This window comes from Haematobia irritans, chromosome 3 (assembly GCF_050003625.1).
Source record: "Haematobia irritans isolate KBUSLIRL chromosome 3, ASM5000362v1, whole genome shotgun sequence".
NCBI classification, from domain to species: Eukaryota; Metazoa; Arthropoda; class Insecta; order Diptera; family Muscidae; genus Haematobia; species Haematobia irritans.
The window spans coordinates 94,200,317-94,227,186 of NC_134399.1; the positions used below are offsets into that span (position 1 = coordinate 94,200,317).

General features: G+C 34.2%; 1 protein-coding gene across 1 annotated transcript in view; it reads left to right on the forward strand.

Moving 5' to 3' along the window:
- The window catches only part of LOC142230111 (A disintegrin and metalloproteinase with thrombospondin motifs 12-like), a 124,599-nt gene that overhangs the window by 50,323 nt on the left and 47,406 nt on the right, over positions 1–26,870 (forward strand). The window contains exons 3-5 of the mRNA XM_075300746.1: positions 1,821–2,186; positions 16,695–16,905; positions 17,005–17,164. Of these exons, the coding sequence (XP_075156861.1) occupies positions 2,096–2,186; positions 16,695–16,905; positions 17,005–17,164 (462 nt within the window). The 5' untranslated portion in view covers positions 1,821–2,095. The remainder of the gene's footprint in view (positions 1–1,820; positions 2,187–16,694; positions 16,906–17,004; positions 17,165–26,870) is intronic.

Sequence of the window (26,870 nt, forward strand, 5' to 3'; positions counted from 1 at the left end):
AAACTCAATGTAAAATTTCTAGATTTTACTTCTCGGGTGAAAATCTACAGATTTAAGATTTCAAACGTTATTTTATAATTTTTTCGCACACTTACAAGAGATGTTAATGATTCCTCTAAAACTCAAACAAAAATGGTTCTTATAAATCCAGAATCTGATATTGTCTTCAGAGGTAAAATCTTTAAATTTATCTTCGGAAAGTGTACTGGTTGAACTGCTCTGCTTGATCTGTCATCAAACCCCCCTGAAATGTTAAAAGGAAACTATAATATTTGATTCATGGTGGTGGATATTTAAGATTCGGAACTTACTGCTGCATATACTTGTTGAATTTACATATGAAAAATATAATTTTTTATTGGTTCTGATCCATATTTCTTGTCTCTTACTTTGCTAAAAAACAAATAAATACGAAAAATAGATAATTGCCCCACCTTTCCTCTTTATTTTTTCAGTTATAAACACTCTTATGCTTTCATAGTTGTAAGCTAGTGTACGAGTAATGGGTTGTTTTCTATAAGCATAGAACTTATGTGTATGCCATTTATTAAGTTTTCGAATTTTATTAAATAATGTCTTCCAAATAAATTAATTGGTTTTGGTTTTATGATGTTTTTTATTCAAAGTTATTTGTTTCAATTGGTTTGTTGATAGTGGCAATAAATAAAAGCGAACCCTATTAAAATGTCAATATTATAATTGATTTAAATATAACCATTTAATTTTTTTTATTATCTTATTTATGTGTTATTCCAATATGAATGGAATTGAAAGATTTATTGTTAATAAAATGAAAAAATATAAAAATTTAGCATAACATTTAATTTGAAATTTCTTGATGTTAGGTTAGCGCTTACAATAAATCTTTCTCTTAGAAAGTTTTTTCCGTAGAAAAAATATGACTTCGTCTTTGAAGAAAATATTTATTTATTAGAATTAGGCCCAAATAATCTTCTAAAAATCAATGAGATACATAGTGGTAAAGGGTATAATATAGTCGGCCTCGCCCGACTTAAGACTTTACTTACTTGTTTTTGATTGGATTAATTAATTTTTTAATTGACCATGATGTTTGATACACATAAACAAATTTTTTCTGATTCAATCACGAAATTTATTGATCCAATTAAATTTTTAATTGAAATGTCTTCAATCACAGAAATGATAGTACACTTTTCAATGCATCGAGTGCGTTGACAACATGTAAACAAATCAACAAACGAAAAACAATCTAAAATATATACGAGGAATTATTGAGGAAGTTAAAAACCTTATACTTTAAAAAACGCGTGAAATATAATCAGCAAATTTATTGGTGTTCCGACGCATGCTGTGTAAATCAATTGAAGAAACGCATTTGAATACAAACGTACGCACGCACCGCATAGTATGTAATTCTACCTTTAAAAATTCGTCAGATTCATGTGTCATATGCATCCGATACTTTGTCGTGTAACTCAAACAATAGTAGTTCCCACATTAGTTTCTTTTTTGACAATAGCATATAACGTACGTACGCATGATCGGATGGTATGTAATTCCACCTTTACGCTTGAACATCTTTACGTATAAATTTAATTTGAAATAGAATCAGACACAAATGCTATGAATAAAAAAAATATCATGTATGTGTAATAGGTTTGATTGTGTCATGTGTAGAAAATTTTCGTAAAAACACACAAAAATTAATATTAATAAAATTAAAGTTAAAATTTTATCAATAAAATATAATGGAATTTTTGTCTAACACAACATTTTTAAACATTGAAAATTATATTTTTTTTTATTTAAAATCTATTTCGTATTTTTTCTACTTTCAGATATATGTGTGAATTCACCATCACATTTTCGTAATTTCTGATTCAATACAAAATGTCTTGAGAGCAATGTTAATAAAAATTATGTATAAATCGTATAAACTGATTGATAATGGATAATATTTATCATCACAAGCGAAATTATTGGAAAATATAATCATTGAGTTATTCATGTATATTAACGAAAATTCAAAATTGAATAACTAAGAATAATTTCGAAATTAAAAAGTCGCCTCATTTTGATGATACGTAACCTCATGTTTAAATTCGAATAAATCATGGCAGCACAGAAACGTTTTAAGGCTATAATTTGCCTTCTGGTCACAACCACAACATTGCACGTTTATGGAGCTGAACAATTACTTGTTGGTAAGTTACTATAAAATACTATTGAGCACATCTAAAGCCTTAAGCGATTATATTTATACCCTGCGCCACACTGTGGAACAGAGTATTATAAGTTAGTGCATATGTTTGCAACACCCAGAAGGAGACGAGATAGACATATGCACCCTTATTCCTGAAGTCGCCCTCGCTCTCGCCGTCGCTTTTTGTCATCTGTCGCTTTTAAGTCGTCTCGTCATTCAATTGGTATTCCTGTGAAGTGGCGACGGCGACGACGACGATTACTTTTTGTACCAATTACAATACTCGGTAATAAAAGGCCGATATCACTAGAAAACAATCAGCTGACGTGCAAAAAAATGAATTTTAATTTTTTCGGCTTAAAATATTTTCATTTCCGACGCAATTCTATGTCGGAAAATCAAGAAAAATAATTAATTTGACGTGGAAAAAATGTGGATATATATTCAAGGACAGTAAAAGCTTCCAAAACTATAAAAATGGAGGCGACGCTTAGATCAATGGCACAAGGATCATCATGAAAGAAAACAATCAGCTGATATACAAAACTGAATTTTAATTATTTGCGTTTAAAATGCTATTTGTTTGTAATCCAATTTTGACATGGAAAATCAAAATAAATGATAAATTTGACTCGGGGAAATGATTTAGATATCTACATTAGGACAATAACAACATCCGGCATATACAAAGTTCGTGAAGGACACATTTGTTATCTATGTTTGGTGCTAAATAAAATACATTGGCCTTGAAGGGTTTCTATTAAAAATAAATGGAATTGAAAATCAACACGTTTACTTTAAGTGTACAGTGTTCTTTTCTATGATGTGAATGTGATGATCATAACTGCTATATATACTGATTTTTTCCAATTTTTTTTGTAATTGTTGACCTCTTACCAATTTCTATTTTTTAAATTTATTTTTCAATTGTTCGATTAATAAAGTCTAAAAAACGTCTTCAAAAATTAAACACTAAACTCACCGCTTGTAAATTTAAAGGCGACAAAAAGCGACGACATTGGTGACAAAAAGCGAACCAGGAATATCGATTTTCTTCGATACCAGATTATATCGACGAACGGAATACCAATTAGTGGCGACAGAGGAAAAGCGACAAAAAGCGACGGCGAGGGCGACTTCAGGAATAAGGGTGATGGTGTCTTTGGCAAAAATGCTCAGGGTGGGCTCCTGAGTCGATATAGCCATGTCCGTCTGTCTATGAACACGTTTTTGTAATCAAAGTCTTGGTCGCAGTTTTAGTCCAATCGACTTCGAATTTGGCACAAGTATGCGTTTTGGCTCAGAATAGAACCCTGTTGATTTTGGAAGAAATCGGTTCAGATTTAGATATAGCTCCCGTATATATCTTTCGCCCGATATGGATTTATATGGCCCCAGAAGCCAGAGTTTTACCCCAATTTGGTTGAAATTTTGCACTAGGAGTACAATTAGTAGTTTAGTAGAGTGTGCCAAATTTTATTGCGATCGGTTCAGATTTAGATATAGGTCCCATATATATCGTTCGCCCGATTTACACTCATATGACCACAGTGGCCAATCTTTTACTCCGATTTAATTGAAATTTTGCACAGGGAGTAGAATTAGCATTGTAGCTATGCGTGCCAAATTTGGTTGAGATCGGTTCAGATTTAGATATATCTCCCATATATAGCATTCGCCCGATTTACACTCATATGACCACAGAGGCCAATTTTTTACTCCGATTTAGTTGAAATTTTGCACAGGAGTAGAATTAGCATTGTAGCTATGCGTGCCAAATTTGGTTGACATCGTTTCAGATTTAGATATATCTCCCATACATAGCTTTCGCCCAATTTACACTCATATGACCACAGATGCCAATTTTTAACTCCGATTTAGTTTAAATTGTGCACAGGGAGTAGAATTGCCATAGTAGCTATGCGTGCCAAATTTGGTTGAAATCGGTTCAGATTATATAATTTCGACAAAAATGGTCAAAATACCAGCATTTTCCTTGTAAAATCGCCTCTGCGTAGTCGAAAAGTTGTAAAAATTACTCTAATATTCCTAAACTTCTAATACATATATGTCGAGCGCTAAATAATAAATAAACTTTTACGAAGTTTCCTTAAAATTGCTTCAGATTTAAATGTTTCCCATATTTTTTTTTACTAACATTGTGTTCCACCCTAGTGCATAAGCCGACTTAAATTTTGAGTCTATAGAGTTTGTAGAAGTCTATCAAATTCTGTTCAGATCGAGTGATATTTAAATGTATGTATTTGGGACAAACCTTTATATATAGCCCCCAACACATTTGACGGATGTTATATGGTATCGAACATTTAGATCTACAAAGTGGTGCAGGGTATAATATAGTCGGCCCCGCCCGACTTTAGACATTACTTACTTGTTTTTTACTAACATTGTGTTCCACCCTAGTGCATTAGCCGACTTAAATTTTGATTCTATAGATTTTGTGGAAGTCTATCAAATTCTGTCCAGACCGAGTGATATTTAAATGTATGTATTTGGGACAAACCTTTATATATAGCCCTCAACACATTTGACGGATGTGATATGTTATCGAAAATTTAGATCTACAAAGTGGTGCAGGGTATAATACAGTCGGCCCCGCCCGACTTTAGACTTTCCTTACTTGTGTTGTTTTTTTTTAATATGTGAAAGGTATTGTTGTATATGATAGAGCTCTTTGGCCGGGCCGAAACCGAACCGAATATATCTGAATTTACTTTAGCTTGTACTGTAAACTAAATTCATCCGCCTCGAAACTTATATATTTTTATGGATTTAAATGTAAATTCTTTGACCCATAATATATCCAATGTTTAACTGGAAATCTTAGACGTTGTGGGTCGAAATGAAGCCAATGCCGGGGACCAAATTGGTATTTCACATTTATAGCAGTGAGTCGGATCTTAACAGCTCCGCACAAAAGCGCCAAGACTTTAGTGGCATTTTGCAACCTTTCTGGCGCAATGCGTCTTTTTTAAAACATCGGCAAAATGTCTGTGACTAAGGATGATATTATAAACTGGCCATATTTTTGATGTAACCCCATATATTGGGTAACTGATATGCAACGCAACATCTTAAGACGCCCCTTTACACATATTTTTGAAGATGAAACTAGCGGTAGCGCTTCTGTAATTTTTTTGACCCGTCACATTTTTTTATAGTAATTTCAATATACCATATAAATAGTCATCGGCGTGAAAACGGATCCAATTTTATTTGCAAAATGACATTGAACAATCCCATACTATTACTAAATGAAATCAAAGCACGTAAATTGATTTTCTGTTTGCTTTAAAAAAATGGCCAATTAAATAAATCTGACAAATTCATTGAATCTGGTGTTGGAGTTTTTCGTTTTTTACTTATTTTGCGGGTGTTATTTTTGTAATTGAAACTTCTTGCTCTATTTGGTTGTGAGCAATAAAAACAAATTGTATACAATAATTTATAGCGTAACAAATTAAATTGGAGCTACTTTCAAGAGTATTGACATTTAAGAAATATATCGTGGCTTTGGACTTTTTGCACATAAGCGGATTTCAATAAGCTAAACGTAGTTTTATGGACAGAATTGTATTGATCATATTACGCACTTTGCAACATATAGAAATAAAATTTTGACAAAATTTTTTAGAGAAATCAAATGTTGACAAATTTGTTTATCGATAAATTCAATATTAATTAAAAAATGCGATTTAATAACATTTGGTAAATTTTTGGTAGGTACACTGCCTTTGAATACCTTTTTTCAGAGATTTGATGGATTCCCTCATTTCTTGGTTTCTGTCATCCTACCTCTTTGTTTTCCTTGTTGTGTTTGAAATGTGCATATTGGAATTTTAGGAATACCATACTTTATAAAAATGTTTGGAACGGATTATACCATTTTTACAAACGTCAAATATTGATTTTTGTGAAAAGAATGTTTATTTCGAACAGACCATCCCCTTAATTATAACTAATCTTAATGAAGTCGTATTTGTTTTTATACCCTCCACCATAGGATGGGGGTATATTAACTTTGTCATTCCGTTTTTAACACATCGAAATATTGCTCTAAGACCCCATAAAGTTTATATATTCTGGGTCGTGGTGAAATTCTGAGTCGATCTGAGCATGTCCGTACGTCTGTTGAAATCACGCTAACTTCCGAACGAAACAAGCTATCGACTTGAAACTTGGCACAAGTAGTTGCCTCCACATAGACCGATCGGGAGATCGGTCTATGTGGAGGCTATACCAAACCATGGGTCGACGCACACCATATTCAGCTGACCTTTTTGTGGTCAGTCGGATTCTAGAAGTTCTAGAAATAAATTCGGGATGTAGGTCTGTATGGGGGCTATACCAAAAAGATGGACCAATACTCACCATTTTCGACACACCTCTTAATGGTCCTCAAATATGTTACCTCTGGAATTCCAATTTCAGAAAAATTAGGTAAAAACTACGAATTCTAGAAATCTAAGAAGTATAGTTGGGAGCTCAGTCTATATGGGGGCTACACCAAAACATCGACCGATACATTCCATTTTCGGCAATTTCAGGCAAATCGGATAGTAAATAAAGTTTCTAGAAGCCCAAGAAATAAAATCGGGAGATCGGTCTATATGGGGGCTATACCAAAAGATGGACCGATACGCCCCATTTTCGCCATACCTGTTTGTGGTCCTAAAATACCTCTTGATTTCCAATTTCAGGCAAATCGGATAGTAAATACAGTTTCCAGAATTCCGGGAAGTAAAATCGGGAGATCGATCTATATGGTGGCTATACGAAAAGATGGACCGATACGTCACACCTATTTTTGGTCCTAGAATACCTCTAAATATCAAATTTCAGGCAAAGCGGATAGAAAATATCAAAATACACAGCCAAGAAACAAAATAGGTATATCGGTCTATATGGCGGCTATATCAAAACATGGACCGATTGGCACCATTTTCGGCTCACCTTTTTATAGTCCTGAAAATACCTCTAGATTTCCAATTTCATGCAAATTAGATAAAAACTACGGTTTTTATAAGCCCAATACCCCAAATCGGGAGGTCGGTTTATATGGGGACTATATGAAAACTTCCCATCTTCGAACCTGCCTGCAAACAAAAACAAGTCTGTGTCAAATTTCAGGACGATAGCGCTATTATTGAAGGCTGTAGCCTTCAATAAAGTAAAATCACAAATTGGAAATGATACGATTTTCACAAAATTGTAAAGAGTCGACATACATTTTCGGTGTGCAGTAACCTGTGGCGTATGAGTAACAAATTTAGCAACGATTATACGTCGCGATGTACGACTACATCCCAGCAAAAAAAAAAAAATTGGAAGTTGTTTAACAAACATTTCTTTTGAAGAACATTCCAGGATCCCCCATCAATTTCTTTCCACCTTCAATGTAGGCTGTCCATTACATCTCTTTTAAAGAGAACATGTTCTCTTTTTGTGTTCGTATCTTTTTGTTCACTCTCTTTTTTTGGTGCCGTATTTTTATGTCCAACAGTGCTCTTTATGTACTCTATTTCAAAAAAAAAAAAATCCTAGATTGATGGAATTTTATTTATTTCGTTTCGTTATTTCGTTGTTTTTATCATTAGAAACTATTATTATTTGAATTTTAACATCAATAAAATTATTAATTATTTAATAAAGATTTTTTTATTGTAAACTCTTTTTTAGTTAAAATGTTCTCTTTTTAAGGCGAAAGTTCTCTTTTGAAAATTATCCATATGGAAACCCTACTTCAATGATTTTTTTTTTTTTTTTGAACAAGTCTTAGAAAATACTCCATTTGGCGGTTTAAAGTCAATATTTAAATTTTAGACAATTAAAAGGGAGAAAAAAAAAGTTACTCGGCGGTGAATCGAACATGTGCCTGTTGAATTTCTCACTTCCATGGAAGTTCTTTTGAGAAGGTTTTGCAAATAACGAGAATTTAATTTAATTTTGTATTGATACGAAAAAACAAAATAAATGTTATGTACAACATAAAATACAATCTTTTGAAAAAAATATTTGCTAAAAAAATTGACGTTGGTGAAATTTGAATCTGTGTTCTTAAGTTTTTCATTCAGTTTGTAACACATCGAAATATCGATTTCCGACTATATAAAGTATTTATATTCTTGATCAGGGAGAAATTCTAAGACGATATAACGATGTCCGTCTGTCTGCCTGGAGTCTGTTGTAATCACGGTACAGCCTTAAATAATAAAGCTATCTTGCTTAATTTCTGCACAAACTCTTTTTTGTCTCCAAGCATGTTCGGAGATGGGCTATATCGATCCAGGTTTTGGTATAGCCCCCATATAAACCGACCCCCCGATTTGGATCTTGGGTTTCTAGGAACCGTATTTTCTCTCCGATTTGCCTGCAATTGGAAACATAGAGGCACCATTTTCGGCACACTTTTTTATGGTCCTAAAAATAAATAAGTGTGCCGAAAATGGTGCCCATCGGTCCATGTTTTGGTATAGCCCCCATGTAGCCCGATCTCCCAATTTTATTTCTGGAGCTTCAAGAAACCGACTTTCCTGAAATTGGAAATCTATAGTTATTTAGGGCCAAATTTTAAATCTAGAGGTTTTTGAAGATCATAAATAGGTGTTCCGAATAAATTGTGAATCAATATAGATTTTAATATATCGATATTTTAATAAACCCGCCCTCCGATTTGGGGTCTTAAAATGTAGGTTTTTCAGAACCCCAACTAGGTGTGGTGAATTTTGTGTATCGGTGCATATTTTTGACATAGCACCCATATAGACTGATTTCCTGATTTAACTCCTAGGGCTTATATAAACAGTAGTTCCGATTGCCTGAAATTGTACTGGTTTAGTTTTTATCGATCCATTTGGCAAGGCCTCCATATAGACCTATTTCACTTCATGAGGGTATAGAAGGCGCACTGACCATGAAAATTGCTTGAAATTGTAAGTAAAATTTCCAAATCTATAGATTTTACATTTCAAATCAGGGCATTATTTAACCGTGGTACAATGGTTAGCATGCCCGCCTTGCATACACAAGGTCGTGGGTTCGATTTCTGCTTCGACCGAACACCAAAAAGTTTTTCAGCGGTGGATTATCCCACCTCAGTAATGCTGGTGACATTTCTGAGGGTTTCAAAGCTTCTCTAAGTGGTTTCACTGCAATGTGAAACGCCGTTCGAACTCGGCTATAAAAAGGAGGTCCCTTGTCATTGAGCTTAACATCGAATCTGGCAGCACTCAGTGATAAGAGAGAAGTTCACCAATGTGGTATCACAATGGACTGAATAGTCTAAGTGAGCCTGATACTTCGGGCTGCCACGTAACCTATTATTTAACCATTCCTATTTATTATCATTCTATACCGCTATATATTATCAAGTAACACTCTACGACGAAGAGTTTTCAAAGGTAACTGTTATATTTGATTCATGGTGGTGGGAATTTAAGATTCGGTCTGGCCGAACTTACTGCTGTATATACTTGTTTAAAACTCAATTAAGAATTTAATTGGAAAAAATTTCGTGAATTTTTTTCTGTGTATTTAAAGTTATATATTTAAAAGCAAATAAATATTTATATATAACAGCCGTTGACGCTTTCAACGCTCTTTGACGCACAATGTTTTGCCTGCAAGAAACATTGTGTCGATTTTCGACTTCATCAAAATTCGAATATAAAGATTACAAAAATTATACTTCGACTTGTGTTTTCCCTATTATCTAAAAGACATATTTTACTTCTTTCCTTTCTCCCAGTAAATAATTCAATATTTTTCTCCTTTCCAATGACAGCACATATAAGTCGGTGTACCCAACTGTTGACGGCTTATCATAATGTTTTTCAGGATTTCGATTGAATTTTTTGCATTCAGTTTTGTTTGTTTTTTTAGATACCATTACATAATAATTGCCCATAATCACCATAAGCCATGTAATTATTTTAAATTAAATAAAAAAAAACAACTACCACTTGTACGCCGACGCCACTACATGTTTCCATTATGTTTAGCTGCAGTTCAGATCACTTTACCAGTGTTTTTTTTTTTTTGGTTTTTGTGCAGTACGTCTAGTACAGCAATTTCCTATGGTGTGATTTATGGGATGTCCAACGACGTCATTTATTTTAATAATAATTATTCAATGAATTTTTGTCATATAATTTAACGACTCTATTTGTGATCATGTAAACAGAAGTGTATACACATGGAGTGTACTAATTTTTGTAGCATTTCCATTAATAGTTATAGGGTGGTCTTGGTATAAAGTTGCTGTCAAATCTTAGTTATTTTTTGTTTGTTTTGTAATCATAAATAATGGTTTTAGTTACGAATTACTACTAAGAGATTAGGTCTAGTTTAAACAATTTTTTCTGCAGTATTACCATAGAAGTTTTGCCCTAGGTGTTTTGCGTAAAATGTGCCTTTAAAAGTATTGAAATTGCCATGGACTAGAAACTAGTTCAATGTATATATTTTATGATAAATTTATATGAAATAGTGGAATTTTACATTGACTTAAATCAAGCATTCAATTTTAATCCCCTCTCTCCTCAAAAAAAAACCTATAATATGTGCTTTGTAAAGAGTATTTTATTAAATATATTTTTATTAAATATATTAAATATATTTTTCTGTTTTAAACCCTGCGCCACACTGTGGAACAGGGTATTACAAGTTAGAGCATATGTGTGCTACACCCAGAAGGAGACTAGATAGACACATGGTGTCTTCGACATTAGTGCCCCTGAGTCGATCTAGCCAGGACCATCTGTCTGTGAACACATTTTTGCAATAAAAGTTTAGGTCACAATTTTAATTCAATCGACTTCAAATCTTGTACAAGTATGTGTTTTAGGTCAGAATAGAATAGTGATTTCTTTTATGTATGTTCAATTTGGTTGAAATCGTCTCAGATTTGGATATAGCTCCCATATATATCTTTCCGCCGATTTACACCCACACTGAAAAAAATATTGTCGTGAGGTCAAAGATTTCATGTCTTTAAAATACGAATGCAAATTTTTCTTAGCATAGAAGACGCATTTCTCTAATATAAAGTTTTTACCTTGTACAAAAGTCGATAAACTTTTCAATGAAGTCGTATTGTCCTTATAATTAATTGATTTCAATTAAAAATGGGTATCATAACATGAAAGAAAAAATTTTTGGGCTAAGGTCAACCTGATTTTAATAATTCAGAAAAATTCTTTAAATTTAATGAAATTATAAATAAATTAATAATAAATTTGTTGTCGTTTTGCATCTTAACTACAAAGCATAAAATCGTTCAAATACTGGACACGTTTTTCAACACTTTATTTTAAAGACGTTTTTTACTTGAAACATAGCACACGCAAAAAAAAAATTCTTTCCTCCCAAACGAAATTTTAGATAAACAAAGTTCGTTTCTCATTTGCTTTTCGCTGTAAGGAAGTGTATTTGGAAGAAAAGTATATACTTTTTGTGATAAACGTTTATTCTTTTCCAGGATGTAAAAACAATTTCATAAAGACAAACTCAAAAAAAAAAAAACATTGTTTTCTTGCTAATTGCATTTTCCCTCACATCTTCCTCACATCCACGAGGTTTTTTAGTTCTTAACACCTTTTCCTGTAATACCAACAATGTAGAAGAAATTATACGATTTTATAAATTTTTAACATTTTTTTTACCTGTCGCCTAGACGGAGAATCGAACCGCGGACCATGCACTTTGTAAGCCAACACACTAACCAATGAGCTATGTACCTGTTATGGTCATCAATAGATAAATATCCATATAAGTTATATTTATATAGCATAGCTTGCGGCGCCCACGAACCGAATAAACAAAGTTCATTTAACAGAAACAAACATTTAGTTTGGCACCGTGGAGCAAGGGTCGTGGGTTCGATCCCTGCTTCGACCAAAGTTTTTTTGTTTTTTTTTTACATATATTCCAGATATGTTCGGAAGATTCCGAAAAAATGTTCGACATTACATTGTAGTATATTAAATTTTGAACTGTAAAATGTGTCTTATTAAAGACCTAAAGTCAGAAAAGAACAGTGTTTGATATAAACGAAATGGACTGTGTTGTTGTTTCAAAAATAACTTTTTTTATTGAAAAAATAAAAATTTTGTAACAAAACGAATTTGTTTGGTGATAAAAGTTTAAAATTTTTGAAGCAATTCAAAAAACTCCAACAAAAGAAAAACGTTTTCGGTACACGTTTTCCAAACGTTTTTTTTTTTTTTTCTTTGCGTGCATTAATTTCTACTGGAAGTCGAGTCTTAATTTGGAAAATAAAGTTGTCGTTAACTCGTTTCTAAATGACTTTGATAGCATATGAAGAAAAAAAGCTGAAAAAGCGAAAAATTAAAATTTGCTTCCTAGAAGCAAGTACACAAAACCCAAATTTAAAAGAAAATTGTGTCTTAAAAGTATCCTTATTTGTATTCTCCGCTTCTTTGGCTCGGAATCAATACCAACATTTTTAAAGTAAAGACAAAATCTTTGGGCATGCTTTTTTTCGGTGCATATGACCACAGAGACTAAAGTTGTACTCCGCACTCATAGAAAAAATCATGAACGGTGTGCTCATTTCAAAACGATTCGTTCATGAAAGTGAATCAACACATATGTGGTGTCAAACTGTGAACAGGCGGTGTCAATCTGACAACGATAAAATGACACCATGCGTTGTCAAAACAACAACTAGCGTTCATGATCTAAAAACGTTATGGTTACGACTTTATAAACAAAATTAAAAAAAAAAATGTTTTCGCTAGCGTGACTCGAACCTGTGTTTTCTGCACCATACGCGTTAACAGTCGCCTTAGCACATTGCACCACCGAGGGAGTTGCCATAACATAGTCTAACGATTATTTTAAGGCTTTGCATGGCCAAAGAAAAACGAATGCCGTTCATGAAATCGTGAACGCCCGTGGACGAAATTGTGAACATTGTTTTGATTTTTTGTGAACGTTTCCGTTTCATTTTGTCACCATCCGTTCACGACTATGGAACGTATTTTTTCTATTAGTGCGGTTTACATGAATTTTTGAACATTGAGTAGAACTAATATTCCTATTATTAATGCCAATTTTGATTGAAATCGGTTCTGATTGAGATATAGCTCCCATATATATGTTTCGCCCGATTTACACTTATATGACCACAGAGGCCACAATTTTACTCCGATTTACGTAAAATTTTCAAATTCAAAGGCAGTATAATTAACATTTTTATTATGCATGCTAAATTTGGTTGAAATCGGTATAGATTTAGATAAAGCTCTCATATATATCGTTCGCCCGTTATGCATTTATATGACTCCAAAAGCTAGCATTTTACACCGATTAATATGAAATTATGAAATGTTGCACGGAAATTAACAAATTTAGTTGAAAATTTAACGATTTCGATATAGCTCCCAAAGATATCTTTTGCCAGATTTCGACTCGTATGTCCACCGGAAGTCATAATTTCCCTCCGATTAACTTAAAACTTTTCACAGAGTGTACAGGAAACAGTTTAGCAATGTGTACCAAATTTGGTCAAAAGCCCCCATATATATATTCCTCCACTTTGAGCAAATATGGTCTAAATAGCAATATTTTCTTTATAAACGATTGTAAAAAACAAGTAAGTAAAGTCTAAAGTCGGGTGGGGCCGACTATATTATACCCTTCACCTCTATATAGGCCAAAATTTGTGTTACCATCTCAACTACTTCACATTTGCTGGAAGCTATATAAAGGAGACAATTTTTTTACTTCTACATAATCTCTAGAATTAAAATTTAAATCGGCTAACGCTATCCAGTTAATTGGAGGAAACTTCCATTGAAAATGGATCTAAAATGTGTAACAGTCTACCATATTTCCCCAACTCCGGTGTACATAAAGGGTGATACGGTCAAAATTTGGTCAATATAAACTTGACGTATTTCTTTCAATTTTGCATTTAAAAAACCTGAAACCATTTTGAAGGTGTGTGGTGTAGAATGTTGCTCCTATTTTGATTTTGGAATTCACTCTTCAGTTGTCAAAATGCCGTCCAAGCAAGAAGAGCAGCGTATCAAAATTTTGCTCGCGCATCGCGAAAATCCGAGCTACTCGCACGCAAAGCTGGCAAAATCGCTAAAAGTTGCAAAATCAACCGTTACAAATGCAATTAAAGTGTTTGGGGAACGTTTGTCGACAGCCAGGATGTCTGGATCGGGGGGAAATCGAAAACCGGAAGCCGCTGACACGACAAAGAGAGTTGCCGGTAGTTTCAAGCGAAACCCTAACCTCTCTCTCCGAGATGCCGCAAATAAGCTGGGTGTATCGTCTACAACCGTGCATCGACTCCAAATCGCGATGATAAACAAAATACGACGGCCAAAGCGCGAGCCCGGAGGCTGTACACGACAATGCTGACGAAGTTTGACTGCGTGGTAATGGACGACGAAACCTACGTCAAAGCCGACTACAAGCAGCTTCCGGGACAGGAGTTTTATACGGCAAAAGGAAGGGGAAAGGTAGCAGATATTTTCGAGCACATAAAACTGTCAAAGTTCGCAAAGAAATATCTGGTTTGGCAAGCCATCTGTACCTGTGGCTTGAAAAGCAGCATTTTCATAGCTTCCGGGACTGTCAACCAAGAAATTTACGTGAAAGAGTGTTTGAATAAACGTCGGCTGCCTTTCCTGAAGAAACACGGTTGTTCCGTACTGTTTTGGCCAGATTTGGCTTCTTGCCATTACGGTAAAAAGGCCATGGATTGGTACGCCGCCAACAACGTGCAGGTGGTTCCCAAGGACAAGAACCCTCCCAACACGCCAGAGCTCCGCCCAATTGAGAAATACTGGGCTATTGTCAAGCGGAACCTAAATAAGACCAAAAAACCTGCTAAGGAGCAGTTCAAGGCAAACTGGCTTTTTGCGGCGAAGAAGGTGGACAAGAGGGCTGTACATAAACTGATGGCAGGTGTCAAGCGTGAAGCCCGGCAATTCGGATTTGGAAAAGCGAAAGCCTAACTGAATATTTTTCCTGAATTTTATACTAATTGAACTTGAAAAAGAAATTTAATTTGATTTTTTAAATAAACGATTTCACCGATTTACACGCGTTTTCCCTTGACCAAATTTTGACCGTATCACCCTTTATATATGGGAGCTATATATAATCTGAACCGATTTTGACTAAATTTGACATGTATAGTTAGAATAATAATTCTGCTATCTATGCAAAATTTCACGTAAATGGGAGTATAACTTTGGCCACCCTGGTCATATGAGCCATATCTAAATCTGAATCGATTTCAACCAAATTTGGCACAATTACCGACACTACTAAACATACTCCTTGTGCGAAATTTGAAGCAAATCACGGCAAAACCCCGGATTTTGAGGCCATATAAATTCAAATCGGACGAAAGATATATATGGGAGCTATATCTAAATCTGAATCGATTTTGACCATATTTGGCACATACAATAGTATCGTTAAAAGCACCGCTTGTGCAAAATTTGAAGTAAGTCAGGGCAAAACTCTGGCTTTTGAGACCATATAACTAAGTCCAAATCGGGCGAAAGATATATATGTGAGCTATATCTAAATCTGAACCGATTTTAACAAAATTTGGCACACTTAACGATACTATTAAACGTACCCCTTTTGCAAAATTTGAAGCAAATCACGGCAAAACCCTGGATTTTGAGGCCATATAAGTTCAAATCGGACGAAAGATATATATGGGAGCTATATCTAAATTTGAACCGATTTCAATCAAATTTACCAAGCATTGGTAGAATGTCAATTCTACCCTCTGTGCAAAATTTCACGAAAATCGGTAGTAAACTTTGGCCTCTGTGGTCATATGAGTCTAAATCGGACGAAAGATATATATGGGAGCTATATCTAAATCTGAACCGATTTGGCTGATATTTTGCAAGATGATTCCTAAAATATTTGGATGTGCGGTATTTCAAGAAAATCGGTTGATAAACACGCTAACTATGACCAAATCGGGGATAAATATATATGGCAGCTATATCTTAATCTGAACCGATTTTTTCCAAAACCAATAGCGATTGTCTCTGTCCCAAGAAACGGCCCTATGCCAAATTTGAGGACGATCGGACTTAAATTGCGAGCTGTAGTTGGTGCACAAAATTACATATACAGACAGACGGACGGACAGACAGACGGACATCGCTAAATCGACTCAGAATTTAATTCTAAGCCGATCGGTATACTAAAAGATGGGTCTATGACCACTATTTCTTGGCGTTACATACAAATGCACAAACTTATTATACCCTGTACCACAGTGGTAGTGAAGGGTATAATGAGTCTCACTGAATAAATCTGTCAGCTGTCAGACTAGCGGTTTATAACAGCTTGAAGTTATTTGAAAAAACAAATCAGCCACCCTGTATATACATGAACAACCCAATTTTTGTTTTATTTATCTTTTTAAATTATTACATTATTGAAAAATTACAAGAATTCTTTTTTGTTATTTTAGGCCTACATTCGGACGAACTGAAATCTGGGGAACTTGTCATACCGCGGAAAGTAACCAAGTCTGGAGAGTTTATATCGCACAATCTCATACATCACCATGGGCAACATTACAAACATAATCGCAAGCGTCGTAGTATAGAGGATATGAATTTGGAACCCGAAGTCCATTATCATGTGGATATTCAAAATGAAACGCTACATTTGGAATTGGAGTAAGTTTTAATCATGAAGATTATTTATTCGTTAATCAGTAGATGCTAAAACGATCCTTGTCTTTTCCTTTTTTCTTCTCTTATTTTCATACCATCCAGACCACATAGTTATTTCATGACTCCCCATTTGATAGTTGAACGACATCGACGGGATCTTCGCATACGCAAACGTGTACAGAAAAATACAAATTGCCATTATCATGGACGTATTAAGGATCAGCCTGAGTCAAGAGTTGCGTTATCTGCATGTAATGGACTGGTAAGTTCCGTGTAATTTTAGAACCAACCCGGAAAACATTTTGATCTAATATAAAGTATTATGAAGCCTAAATTTTAGGATAAGCTATTGAATTTTGGCAAACAAAATCTGGCATTTGTTTGTATGTGAATATCTTTATTTATATATTAGGTTAGTTAGTTAGGTTAGGTGGCAGCCCGATGTATCAGGCTCACATAGACTATTCAGTCCATTGTGATACCACATTGGTGAACTTCTCTCTTATCACTGAGTGCTGCCCGATTCCATGTTAAGCTCAATGACAAGGGACCTCCTTTTTATAGCCGAGTCCGAACGGCGTTCCACATTGCAGTGAAACCACTTAGAGAAGCTTTGAAACCCTCAGAAATGTCACCAGCATTACTGAGGTGGGATAATCCACCGCTGAAAAACTTTTGGTGTTTGGTCGAAGCAGGAATCGAACCAACGACCTTGTGTATGCAAGGCGGGCATGCTAACCATTGCACCACGGTGGCTCCCTATTTATATATTGGAAATAGAGAACGAATATTCGTTAAATGAGATCTGTATCCTAATTTTAATTTTGTTGATCCAATATCGAAATCCTTAAGGGAAAGTAAAATCTTTGGATCTAAGTAAATTTTTTTTGAGTGTACTGGTAATGACTCATCGATGTAAAAATTAATTCCGTCTGGTATGTTCTGGAGTTCCAAACATCAAGAAGCGTCACACTTTTGAGTCACCTCCGTTATATGAAGGTGGGGGTAATTTTTGTCTTAGATGTACACAATATTAAAAACAAATTTCTTTAAAATAAAGAATACGTCTTTAAAGTAATACAAATTTCTCTCAAAGTAAAGAAATAATCTTTAAATTATCTAAGATACATCAATTTTGGATTTAAAAGATAAAAGCTTCAAAAATAGGCTAATATTTGCATCTTAGGTTTACAGGTTTTTTTTTTTTTAAATTAAAAAGACATGTAAAGAAAGTCTAAAGTCGGGCCTACTATATTATACCCTGCACCACTTTGTAGATCTTCATTTTCGATACCATCTGAAATCCTTCAAATTATATGTTTATGTTCCCATATACATACATTTAAATCTGAACCGATTTGGACAAAATATTTTAGACTTGTTAGAAAATCTCTAGACTTAAAATTTAAATCGGCCGATGCCCTGGGGCGGAGCACATTGTTTGTAAACAAATAGGTGAAATTTTGAAATCTAAATATAAATTTTTATTCACTTTCCCAAAAGTATCTTTACGATTAGGGTTATTCCCGGACTTTTTGCATTCCCGGGAAAGCGGGAATTTTTTCGAATTTCCCGGGATCCCGGTCAAAGGGAAACCTGCTTTGATGTGGAATACATTTAGACATTTGAATAAATTAGAAATCGCTTAAAGCTACGGTTATAAGGCGCTCTCTGGACAACTAACAATATATATTATGTTGTTCTCTTACATCGGCCATAAATCATACTAAAATACGAATTATTTTGTAATACAAAACATTTTGACAATGGTTAAGGCAGTCTCTTTCGGTATAGTTTTCGGAAGAACACTCTTAATATAGTGGGTTTTTTTTTTGTAAAACTAAAAAACTGTTTGGAAATGAAAGAAACTTATTTCGATTTCACCATCGTTAAACGGGGTCAATAAATGCACATGTTCAGTCAATATTCCCATAACCATGTAATACTACATTCACATTACACTTCCAAAATCCACTTTAACTAGATTTCAGTTGTCGTATGCCCGATAAATAAGGGCTTAAACCCCAATTTTAATAGATTTCAAGCCTAATGTGTATAAGGTATAAATTTGAAATTAAAGTAACTATCTTAAAAAAGGTTGGAATTTTCTTGTTTCAATTTTGAACTTATGCAATTGCCAACGTGGGTTACATAAGGTAAAATGTCCCGTTGTTTTTTAAAGGATTACTCAGTCTATCGGAATGTCGGTTTACAGAAATATGACAATCCTAAATTAGGAAGTGCAAACTTCTTTTTAACCCGTTGGATTCTGGACTAGAACCCACGACCATGTATGTTCCACAAGGCAACTACTACGACTTGGTACCATAGTTATTCACATTAAACTTCCAAAACTAGATTTCAACTGTCATTTGCCATATAAAACCCTCTATTATACATAAAATATTGTAAGAACAAATTCCCGGGAATTCCCGCACTTCATTCCCGGGAAAGCGGGAGCAAAAAATAGCAATTTCCCGGGAATTCCCGGGATCCCATTCCCAGGAAAAAACCCTGTTTACGATATATGGGTCGATAGATATTAGAGGTATAGGCTTTTGTTTTTGCAGTGATGATTTTACAAGGAAAATGTGGGTATTTGGGCCATATTTGCTCAAAGCGAATATATATATATATATATATATATATATATATATATATATATATATATATATATATATATATATATATATATATATATATATATATATATATATATATATATATATATATATATATATATATATATATATATATATATATATATATATATATATATATATATATATATATATATATATATATATATATATATATATATATATATATATATATATATATGCCGACTTTGCCTAAATTTGAGCCAATTATTACCAAATTTGGTACACATTGCTAAAATGTTACCTGAACACTCTTTAAAAAAATTCACGTTAATCGGAGTAAAATTATGACTTTCGGTGGTCATACAAGTCTAAATCGGGCGAAATATATATGAGAACTATATCTCAATCTGAACCGAATTTGGCATATGAGTGTAAATCGGGCGAAAAATATATCTGGAAGCTATATCTCAATCTAACCCGATTTCAATCAAATCTGACACACTTTACGACACCATCAATTGTACTCCTTGGGTAATATTTGAAGCAAATCAGGGTAAAACTCTGTCTTTTGGAGCCACATAAGTGCATATCGAACTGAATCGATTTCTTCCAAAATCAATATTTATGCCAAATTTGAAGTCGATTGGACTAAAATTGCGAACTATGTGTTTACAGACAGACGGACGGACGAACATACGGACATTGCTAGATCGACTCAGGGGCCAACCCTGAGCATTATTGCCAAAGGCACGATGTGTTTATCTCGTCTACTTCTGGGTGTTGCCACATACACCGATAAAAAAGAAAACTACTTTATGAACTACCTCGTACGAAAATTCAACTAAATTATATTCCACATTTTGAGAGTTCTCCAAAGCGTTGTTAAAACCAGGAAAATTTAAACTTTTTAACTGCAGTTCACGAAATTACATCCTCTCACAGAAGAAAAAATGAACTAAAAGTAAAGAAGAAAATCATTGGCGCTAAATCATGACCATTTTAGTTCATTCTTACTGCTATTGAGAATCGTACGAAAATTAGCTTTAGTTCATATTGAACTTATGTGTACGTACGACCATTGAAGTTTATACCCACTTTTAATTCATAAAATGTTTGAGACATACTTACAAAAAGTAAGATTTCATTAAGCTCACGAAATTTTCGATTTTATGTTATAAGATTTAACGGCTGATAAATAATTTTTTTCCAATAAAAATAAGTTAAATTTAGCGTTAGTTTACGGAATTTTTTTTCTTGTGTATGCAAGAACTTATAATAACCTGTTCCACAGTGTGGCGCAGTCTATAATAATTATATCAATTAATTTTTAATTGACCAAGTTTTTAACTTAAATTAACCCGGGCTGTACTAGCATGACCATATAGTCGCACATATTAAACCGTCACTAAATCTTCTCGTGTTATGGTCCTAAGATACGTCTAGATGTCTAATTTCCGGCGAATTGGATAAAAACTACGGATTCTAAAAGCCCGGTCTATATAGGCACCATCGGTCTATATAGGCACCATTTGCGACACACCTATTTGTGATCTTAAAATACCTCTAGATTTTCAATTTCAAGCAATCTCTAGACGCACAAGCAATCTCTAGACGCCCAAGAAGCAAAATCGAGAGATCGGTCTATATGGGGGTTATACCACAAAATGGACCGATTCACCTCAATTTCGGCACACATATTTGGGGTCCCAAAATACCTCTAGATTTTCTCTAGATTTACGGACCATTTTCGACACACCTCTTTATGGTCCTAAAATACCTCTAGATTTCAAGTTCAGGCAAATCGGATAGTAAAAACTGTTTCTAGAAGCCAAGAAACAAAATCGGGATATCGGTCTATATGGGGGCTATACCAAAACATGGACCGATACGGACCATTTTCGACACACCTCTTTATGGTCCTAAAATACCTCTAGATTTTCAATATAAGCAAATCGGATAGAAAATACAGTTTCTAGACGCCAAAGAAGCAAAGTCGGGAGATCGGTCTATATGTGGGCAATACTAAACCATAGACCGATACGGACCATTTTCGACACACTTCTTTATGGTCCCAAAATACATCTAGATTTTCAATTTCAGGCAAATCGGATAGTAAATACTGTTTCTAGAAGCCAAGAAGCAAAATCGGGAGATCGGTCTATATGGGGGCTATACCACAACATGGACCTATACGGACCATTATCGACACACCTCTTTATGGTCCGAAAATACCTCAAGATTTTCAATTTCAGGCAAATTAGATAAAAACTACGGTTTCTATAAGACCCAGACCCCAAAGCGGGAGGTCGGTTTATATGGGGGCTATACCAAACCATGGATCGAAGGGCACCATTTTCGGCACACCTTTTTATGGTCCTCATGTACCTCTAGATTTTCAGTTTCAGGCAAATTGGATAAAAACTATGGGTTTTATAAGCGCAAGACCCAAAATCGGGAAATCGGTTTATATGGGGACTATATCAAAACTTGGACCGATATAGCCCATCTTCGAACTTGACCTGCCTGCAAACAAAAAACGAATCTGTGCCAAATTTCAGGACGATAGCGCCATTATTGAAGGCTGTAGCATGATTACAACAGACAGACAGACGGACATGCGCATATCGTCATAGAATTTCTCCCTGATCAAGAATATATATACTTTATATAGTCGGAAATCGATATTTCGATGTGTTACACACGGAATGACAAACTTATTATACCCCCATCACCATTCTAACATATGGTGGTGGGTATAAAAATAATTACAGCACAATTCGGGTTAAATTGTTAATTTGATGATATTTGTTCTGTGTATATATGGTGCATCCACGATCAACGTGAAATTTTGGGAAGATTCAGCATTGACAGACTGTTTTTATGAATTTATCATGAAATTCATGGCATACGTAGTAAATATGGTAACATTGTAAATCATATCATTCGCTCTTATTCCTAGGCGTTTTGAAGTTGTAACTTTATAATCGGAATTGAAACAAACAGAGTCATTGACATTACTATTTTAGCGCTCAAAACTAAAATCTGGAGAAATAGGCACCATCTGATTCAATCAAAAAATTAATTGATCCAATTATTTTTATACCCTCCACCATAGGATGGGGGTATATTAACTTTGTCATTCCGTTTGTAACACATCGAAATATTGCTCTAAGACCCCATAAAGTATATATCGACTTGAAACTTTGCACAAGTAGTTGTTATTGATGTAGGTCGGATGGTATTGAAAATGGGCCATATCGGTCCACTTTTACGTATAGCCCCCATATAAACGGACCCCCAAATTTGGCTTGCCATTGCTCTAAGAGAAGCAAATTTCATCCGATCCGGCTGAAATTTGGTACATGGTGTCAGTATATGGTCTCTAACAACCTTGCAAAAATTGGTCCATATCGGTCCACTTTTACGTATAGCCCCCATATAAACGGACCCCCAAATTTGGCTTGCGATTGCTCTAAGAGAAGCAAATTTCATCCGTTCCGGCCGAAATTTGGTACGTGGTGTTAGTATATGGTCTCTAACAACCATGCAAAAATTGGTCCACGTTGGTCCATAACTATATATAGCCCCCATATAAACCGATCCCCCGATTTGGCTTGCGGAGCCTCTAAGAGAAGCAAATTTCATCCGATCCGGCAGAAATTTGGTACATGGTGTTGGTATATGTTCTCTAATGACCATGCAAAAATTGGTCCACATCGGGCCATAATTATATATAGCCCCCCATATAAACCGATCCCCAGATTTGACCTTCGGAGCCTCTTAGAGAAGCAAAAGTCATCCGATCCGATTAAAATTTGGTCTGTGGTGTTAGTATATTGTCTCTTACAACCATGTCAAAATTGGTCCATAATTATATATAGTCCCCATATAAGCCGATCCCCAGATTTGAGCTCCGGAGCCTCTTAGAGGAGCAAATTTCATCCGATCCGGTTGAAATTGGGTACATGGTATTATTATATGGTCTCTAACAACCATGCAAAAATTGGTCCACATCGGTCCATAATTATATATGGCCCCCATATAAATCGATCCCCAGATTTGTCTTTGGAGCCTCTTGGAGGAGTAAAATTCATCCGATCCGGTTGAATTTTGGAACATGGTGTTAGAATGTGGTCTCTAACAAACACGCAAGAATTGGTCCATATCGGTCCATAATTATATATAGTCCCTATATAAACCGTTCCCCAGATTTGATCTCCGGAGCCTCTTGGAGGAGCAAAATTCATCCGATCCGGTTGAAATTTGCAACGTGGTGTTAGTATAAGGCCGCTAATAACCATGCCAAAATTGGTCCATATCGGTCTATAGTTATATATAGCCAATCCCCAATCATACAAAAATTGGTCCATATCGGTTCATAATCATGGTTGCCACTCGAGCCAAAAATAATCTACCAAAATTTTATTTTTATAGAAAACATTGTCACAATGTTATTTCTATAGAAAATTTTGTCAAAATTTTATTTCTATAGAAAATTTTTTTCAAAATTTTATTTCTATAGAAAATTTTGTCAACATTTTATTTCTATAGAAAATTTTTAAAAAATTTTATTTCTATAGAAAATTTTTAAAAAATTTTATTTCTATAGAAAATGTTGTCAAAATTTTACTTCTATAGAAAATGTCAAAATTTTATTTTGTCAAAATTTTATTTCTATAGAAATTTTAAACGTTTCTACGCAATCAATGGTGGAGGGTACATAAGCTTCGGCCTGGCCGAACTTACGGCCGTATATACTTGTTTTAATTGAAATGTCTTCAATAACAGAAATGATAGCATCAATTAAAAAATTAATTGAAAGTCATTAAAAAACATTAATTGATACTATTAATTTTTGTGATTGATTTTTGTTTCAATTAAAAAATTTTTGAATCAATTAAATTTTTAATTGAATATTTTTTAAAACTCAAATAAGACTTTAATTGGAAAAATTTTCGTTAAAATTTTTTCTGTTTAGTTAAATAAGAATAATACGCTGAGCTAAATTTCTGGCCGATAAGTGAAATCCCTTACAGAGAATTTTGGACACTCTGGGAAATATCACCATCATTATTGATACACCACCACTGAGATAATTTTTATGTTCGCTTGAATTCTAAAATTCATTCAAGACATCCATATAAGAAGTAAGCAGTGAAATAGACTGGAAATTTAGAGTTTTTAATTGAAATGCCCAATGGGCCCATTCACTAATCTCGCTGTCCATCATAGAGATACTATGACGTGTTAGTATGTCTTTTTCACGTCAGACTTTTTGCCTTGGAACAAAATGAAACTCCAATTCGTACAATGTATGCAAGGAAAGCGTGAGTGTTGAGACATGCCTCTAGATATAGCCTAGGAATTAATTCATGTAAAATTTTTCTGATTACATTCACCTCATTGTCGCATTGGATTGGAGTAGTACTCGTAATAGAGTATGGCGCGTTTGAATTAGCAATTTCTGATTACAAAGAATGGCAACTACGTGCATGATATGGCGCCATGTATTTTGTCCGTTGATGGCTAGCCATTCATTCGTGCACTACCTTAATACAATTGCGATCCATGAAGCCATAGTCTGTCTGTCTGTCAGTCAGTCTATCTGTGATCCTCGTCGGTATCCCCCCTTCCACCATTTGTCCAATCACCATTTATTGTTGGGCTGTGTGCCTTGCCTAACAAATAGGCTATGTCATGGCTCTAGTGATCAGAAACAACAATGAGGGGGACAAAATGAAACAGCAGTCACTGTTGTCGTGCCTTTTAATGTTTCTCACATTAACGGAAGTAGCGATTATTTGTCATTAAAGTCATAAACACATTTTATGACACCGCTTAACATTTAATTTTTTTTATTACCTTCTATATGGTGGGTTCTGTTTATTTATATTGACTATCATTTATTTCTTTATAATTGTATGGTTGTTATTATTACATGAAATTAATAAAAATTAAATAAGTATGAAAGGTGCTAAGTTCGTCCAAGACGAAGTTAATTTACACTTCCCCATGGATTTGGATAATTAAGCTAATTTTTCATTATTTTCGTCAAAAGAAAGAAAAGGATGGTGGTGAAAAAAAATGGTTCAATTTGGGAAAAATAATTTTCGTATGTAAATTTCATGAGGAATTAACATAAAAGAACCAAATTAAATCATCTCACCCGGCCAGATCTCACTAAAGGAAATGTGTAGTGGCCAACACTGAAACATATGTATACTCAGGTTTGCAAGATTGATATCTGGCATTTTCTTTTCAGTAACTTAATAGTATCGATTGCCTTAATCTTCATGTCCAATAAGCTCGTATAAATATTGTAATAATATGTTATGTAGTTGATATCAAGCTAACATAAAAATGGAAATTATTATGTTTTAATTAAGATTTCCCAAAAATTTCTAAAATTTATCAAAAATTCGTTCATATTGAACTTCGTATTTTTATACGACAAACCACATAGTAGTTAGGGTATAATAACTTTGATTTGCAAAAATGTGTTTACCAGAAATATTGATTTCAGATCCCTTAGTGTTCGTCCGTCGGTCCATGTATTTGTTGTTCGCAGGACACCGGTTATAATTATTAACCAATTTTATTGTATTGTTGCGCAAATTTAACAAAATTAAATTTCTATAGCATTTTCTTAACCCTTAAATGCACAAGGTCACCGATGCCTCCGAAAAAAAAACATATAATATGCACCATGGTGAATAAAATTTATATGTGTTTTTTTTTAATAGTGGTTGTATATTGAACAAGTATATACAGCAGTAAGTTCGGCCAGGCCGAATCTTAAATACCCACCACCATGAATCAAATATTATATTTTCCTTTGAACTTTAAGGGGGGTTTGATGACAGATATTCTCCCAAGCAGAGCAATTCAACTTCCCGAAGCTAAATTTAAAGATTGTACCTATGAAGTCTATATCAGATTCTGGATTTATAAGAACCATTTTTGTTTGAGTTTGAGAGGAATCATTAACATATCTTGTAAGTGAGAAAATGTTGAAAAACGCGTTGATTTGAAATCAAAAATCTGTAGATCTTCACCCCCATTATTTAAATGATTACGAGAAGTAAAATCTGGAAATTTTACATTCAGTTTCAAGCTATTTATATGATAAGTGCGCCTTCTATACCCTCAAGAAGTGAAATCGGTCTTTATGGAGGCGTTGACCGATAAAAACTAAATCCGATACATGTTTTTGTGAGTCTAAAATACCAGTATATTTACAATTTCAGGCAAATCAGATACAAACTACGGTTTCTAGAAACCCAAGGATTTTAATCGGAAGATCGATCTTATGGGGGCTATACTAAAACATGGACCGATACTCACCGTTTTCGCCACACCTCTTTA